At 43.3% G+C, this 6,000-nt stretch overlaps 1 protein-coding gene across 1 annotated transcript in view; it reads left to right on the top strand.

Moving 5' to 3' along the window:
• The first annotated feature begins 363 nt into the window (after positions 1 to 363).
• DGKH (diacylglycerol kinase eta) overlaps positions 364 to 6,000 on the top strand; it is a 264,840-nt gene continuing 259,203 nt past the window's right edge. The window contains exons 1-2 of the mRNA XM_074961404.1: positions 364 to 394; positions 975 to 1,119. Coding sequence (XP_074817505.1) covers positions 1,063 to 1,119 — 57 coding nt within the window. The 5' untranslated portion in view covers positions 364 to 394; positions 975 to 1,062. The remainder of the gene's footprint in view (positions 395 to 974; positions 1,120 to 6,000) is intronic.

Genomic DNA, 6,000 nt, shown 5'->3' with positions numbered 1-6,000 from the left:
ATTCCGGAGCGCTCTAGTCTGTCTACACGGAGTGGGCGATCCTTTCAGCACCCTCGAGAAAGAAGTAAGCGGGTAGGAGCAGGCGGCTGGACAGTACCCACACTAAAGAATGGATACAGCTCATATACGATTTTTTTAAACCGGTTTATGTCAAATGCGATTGCGTGTACTCCCTGGTGCATGTGATAATTTAGTGCCCTGCTGCGCGTGTGGCAGCCAGCGGGAGGGCGGGGCGGGAGACAGCAGATTAACCGGACCGTGTTACTGGGGGATGAGCTGGATAATTGACACCTGCTGGGCGCAAAAGAGGAGGGCGGGGCGATACAAACCAAGCGCCAGGCGGCTTTGCAAGCTCTGGGGCACGGTCGGAAGCCCGGATCCTGCCGCTACTGAAGTCAGTAGCCGAACCCCTCCTGAGCAGGGAGATGGGGAGCAGGGGTCAGGGGGATAGGGGCCGGGGAGCAGGGGGTTAGGCTCCACGCTGGATGGCTGGAAATCCGGCGACATATGTAGGTCGCACCAGTTTAGCAGAACCGAGGCGCAGTAGTCATTGTTACCGGGAGTCGCTGACCCAGCTCCCTGGGCTGCCAGCGTCTTTCCCGGGGGGAGTGGGCGGGGGGCTCGGTGCCATAGCGAGAGGCTCCTACTTCAGAGCCCTAGGGGGAGCAGGGGAAGCCGCTCGCTGCAGCTCCCTCTGGCTCGGATCCTGAGGCGGCAGTGACGGCAAAAGCTGCCGCTATTGGTTCAACACCATATATGGGATGACAGGCGGGTCATGTGGGCTGCGAGGCAGCTGCAGCCCCGGGTCCCTGGAGAGAGGGATCTGCGCGCCGAGTCTGGGGGAGAGAGGGGGAGAGAAACAGGTCGGGGGCGGAGGAGGCTGAGTGAAAAGAGACGGGTGAAGGAGGAGGGCGGGAGCGCGGTGCACGGGGGAAGAGAGAACAGCAAAGCTGGTTAATTGCCACAACCTGCAGCAGGAGAAGCAGCAGCAGCCGCCGCCGGCAGTGCCCTATCTTCCCCGCTCTCCCCAGCCTGGAGGGGAGAGCCCTGCTGTGGGGGGTGATGGAGCAGCATGGGCACCCTTCCTATAGCACCCGCAGCCCTGCCTGGGAGGAACTGGTAGGTACATGCACGCTCGGCACTGCACAGGCATTTCCTACTCGCCTGCCTGCCGCTATTGTTTAGCCAAGGGTTTGTGTTGTCCTCGTTCCTCCTTATCAGTTTCCCCTTCACTTCTTCCTACTCACCAGAGCTCCTCTGCGGTCTCTCTCTCTGTCCCCGCTATTATTAGCGTCCCTAAATGTCTGTCTGGTTTGTTCTTGGTCTTGTCTTCCGTGCGAAGTGGAGTTATTTTGCTGTTCTAGTTTCATTGGTTTGGTAGAATTCCTGGGCTCAGCTCGGAAGGTTAGTGCACAACTTTACTGGAGGGGGAAGGAAATAAGATGATCCCCTTAGTATTAAACAGTCTTTTTTTTTTTCCCAGGGAAAGGCCGAGGGGAGAGAGCCAGTTTTCTGATATGGGGGGGTTATGTCCCGAAAACAATCTGAAGCTCTCCACATATTTCAAAGGAAGATCATTCCTCTAATCGAAATAGTCCTGTTTATGTCGTTGGTTTAACTATTCTCTTAGCAAAACATTCGGAGGGATGGGGCCTTTCCTTGCTGACGGCAAATTTATTTGGGTAAACATGAAATGAGGATATGACACAAACTTGAAGAAAGCTGCTGAGGGGGGGCATGTCAGTTTGTTTAGGCAAACGCTAGTGTCCCCTTTCAGTCAAAGGAAATCATGCCACCTATGTAGCCACTAGATTATATCAATTTTCCCTCTGAAATGTTACCAGATTCCGTTGCTGAGCCTTTCTGTATTGTGCAAACACACACACACACACCGTGCAGTGAAGGATAAAAATAGCCTGTGGGTAAGTCACTTGTGGGATTTAATACGATCTCAGGCTGTTTTCTCTCTGACATACTGACCTGATACTGTACCTGAAATGGATGAAATACAAGGTTATGTTGTATCTGATTATGAGTTTGTCTGAAGGGCTGTGTGATTTTTTTTTTTTTCTAAGCTGAAGTGTCAGTTCAGTGCTCTCCTCTCCCCTGCTTGCTGTCTCCACCGCTCAGGGTTTAACTTCACCCCCACCTACACGTGCAAATTTCACTTTGTTTCATTGTCAGTTTTGTACAGATGGTCCAGGATAAGACTCTTTTGGCTGGTTGTTTCTGCATTTGCATTAGTAGTGTATTAGTCTTACACTGTATCTCTTTGAAGACACCCATAGTGAATTAAATTCAAATCCTAACAGTTAAGATCAATGTTCCCTCTAATTTTTGACAGGCTCTGTGGGCAAAAAATTTCTTCTGTGCAAATTTTTGTGCGCATGGTGTTTCACTGTGTGTAGGGTTTAGGATCTGTGTGCATGTGCATCCGTGTACAGCTTAGAGGGAAAAGTGGTTGACTCGTCAACCTTACCTTTGTTCCTCTATAGTTCTTTGCCCTTAACTCCTGGATGTTTTTGGTCTGTATTGTTTGAAAGTTCAGTGCCCCCACCCATTCCTACACAGAGTTCCCAAATCCTACTTGAGAAGCAGCTTTGATAGAGAAAACAGCTGCACTCATTTTTCAATAACACGTTGCTGACACCGAAACGATTAAATAAATGTGAAGGGAAGCCTTCCTAAGAGATTAGACACTGTGAGAGGAAAACGGCAAATCTGATTCCCATTTAATGTGCTACTTTATTAAACTGTAGTATTTACATTGAAGGCCACTGTCTAAAACTCAGCCGAAACTCAGAACACAAAGCAAATTCAGTCCTACAGGTTGGAAATCCTAGCGTCATTTCTGGCTGAACGATTGAGACACATTTCCTTCCTTCACACATGCAGTTGCTTTGACTAAACAAGAAACAAATCTGCTCTCAATCACCCTCTCACGGTGGGCAAGATTTGCCCCGGTACCTCTAGTTAACATTTAATGTCTGCATCATCAGACCAAAAAAATGAATGCAGTTTTAAAGTTACCTGCTTTTAGTGATGCTCCTAGCAAAACTCTAACCTCTGTTAGAACAAAATGTTTGGTTTGTTTTTTTTTGTTTTAGCCGGTTGCATCTTTACAGCAAGAGCCACATCACTATTATTTCAGTTGACTTTTTATTTAAGAAACAAAATAATTTCATAGAGGAAACTGCAGCAGGGAAAATTAGGAAGTGCACAGACCCTGAAAAACCATAGAGAGGGACAAACGTTATAGGGGAAGCTACTCCACTTATTGCAGTTTCCAGATCAGCGTATATTAATTACCCATTCAAGTTGTCCACAGTTACATGGAATGGCTATTCCTATAATAATTCTCTGTAAACTACCAAAAATGGGTGTGGAACCGAAAACACAAGTTCACCTGCTTCTAAAATCTGGGCTATACATGTGTAAAATTTCAAACTTCCATGCAATTATATTCTGCATTTAGGGCACACTTTTACAAGGGGAAAACTCCCACTGACTTCAACCAGAGCTGGATCAGCCCCTTAGTAATTTCAAATATGTAGAAGTAATACATAAGATTGTGAAGCCCAGTCCTCATACAGAGATTCAATAGTTTTGTCTGTGTTAGGCTTGAAGGATCAGCCAATTTTTGTGTGTATTTAAATTAGAAATATATACAATGTGTGGTATACCTAGTTGGTAACACTTTTAAGAGTCTAGACTCAGTTATTGACTCTTAATGCTGGCCACCTATGGTGTGGATTTGCTCTTCTGTCTGATCATTCTCGTGGGACATAAGAGCTGGTACTTTTCAAAATAATCCTTTTGTCTTGGCTAATATTGCCTTTTTCATGATATTCTATAGCTCTTCATCTAGAAGTATACTGATAGGCTTTTGTAGCCTGTACTTACGGAGCAACCTCAGTCACCACTGAAATACAGCCACCACTATGATAAAATTTCTGTAGCCATCCTGCTCAACAACAGTATACAGGTGTATTGTTATATTTTGCTTTGCCTTTTTTATTATTAAGGAGGTCACGTGAAGAATAACAGACAGAATAACAGAATTCGGACAGGCAGTGCATAATCACCTGAAATTTATTTGCTCAGGATACCAAGTCCACTTAAACAATTGTACTTAGCACTTATATACAAACAGTAATCCTCACAATTAGAAATGGTTTAATATTTAATAATGAGAGGAACAATGCTTTATTAATCTAATTGCATTATTTGACCAGCTCCTCTCAGAACAGCCTGTGAGGTGCATAAATATTATCCCCACTTTACATATGGAAAACTGTGCCAGAAAGGTGCGGTGACTTGCCCAAAATCACAAGAATCAACATGAGAGCTGGAACTCTTTGCTCATGTTTCTGTGATCAAATCTTCTTTTTTTCTCACAGTAAATTATAATATCTAATGCTGTTGTTGTAAATGGGTTTCAGTCATGCTGTTCCTATTGACAATATTAAAAGTGGTACAGCTAAAATCTTTTTTTTTTTTTTTTTTTTTAAAGATGATTTGTCCAGCACTTTGGGGTTCTTTGAGTATGAAAGGGCAGAACTTCAGCTGGTAAAAACTGTCATAACAGCATTGACTTCAATGGGACTATGCTAGATTTCACCACTTGAGGATCTGCACTGAAGTATTCACCTTTTATTTTATTCTTTCCACCAGTCTTCATCTGCTTTAATTCTGATTAAAATGTTTACAACTATTTAAAATAGTATGAAATATGTTAAACAGAAAGCAAGAATAAAAACATATCCAAATATTATATAATACCTGCTATGTAAGTACATATAAATGTCTCACTTATGTGACCATGAACCAAATTTAACTCACAGCAAAGTGCCCCTTTAGTGTTACCATTGTTCTACTGTAGTTAACAGTCAAATTCACTGTTGGCTATAACATGATGTATAAATCTCAACTTGGGAGAGAATTTCTTATACCAAATCTGACTTAAATCAGTGTGATTAAGTTATAAGATAAAGTATAATAACAAAGGTATAATTGTAGTAGTTTAGCAAGATGAGAGCCTGAACCTGCTGTCCTTAATGAGGAAAATATCATTGTCAGTTTTGCCTGTGTGAGGACTGTGGCCCTGATTATGTCGATTAGCGCCTCTCTAAAGTAGAACCTGTAGAAACATTGACATTTTATAAATTGACTCTGTACAGGCACAATAGGTACTTTTACAATAAGAACTTTTTACATTTATATAAATGAACAGTTCAGGGTGATTTAGCACTTACATAACTTTCTTCACCTTCAAAGCACTCTACAAACATTAACTAATTGCAGAATATAGAGCATATTATCACACAAACTTCTATTAAAAACTCTGAAGAAACCATATTATGAATGATCTGTAATTATGGGCCATATCCAGCCACTTGAACAGATCTAGACTGTTGCTACTAAGATAATCAAATATTAGCACAGAACACTCCCCAACAATGTAGCTCTTTTCCCCAGCATTCCAATTTTGTAAAGCTGAAATCTGCATTAGGAGATACAAATCATTCTTTTGGGGACGGCCATGGCCCTGTTCACAAATGAAGGCCTGTGGCTGCTAGGGAAGCGTCTTGCATTGGCTCTGAAGAGTGAAGGATGGCAGTGGGGACAGCCCTGAGGAAGAATTATGAGATCCATATTTAAACATATCTGGCAATTCCTACACAGTACAAGGAGCATCTAGGACTATTGCTCAAGCTCACAGGGTGATGTAGCAGCCACTGGGGAGCTACACTGTATTCCTGCATACTGGCTGTTTTCCTAGCCCTCCTGCACTTCATCCAATTACTTGGGGTTTCATAAATTCATAGCATTTTAAGGCCAGGAGGGACCATCAGATCATCTAATTGGATCTCCTGTTTTCACAGGCCATTAAATTTCATCAGGTTACCGAGCATTGAGCCCAATAACTTGTGTTTGGCTAAAGCATAATTTCCAGAAAGGCATCCAGATTTCAAGACATTGAGATGAAGAATCCACCAC

This window comes from Natator depressus, chromosome 1 (assembly GCF_965152275.1).
Source record: "Natator depressus isolate rNatDep1 chromosome 1, rNatDep2.hap1, whole genome shotgun sequence".
Lineage (NCBI taxonomy): Eukaryota > Metazoa > Chordata > Testudines > Cheloniidae > Natator > Natator depressus.
This window is presented reverse-complemented; position numbering and strand designations above follow the sequence as displayed.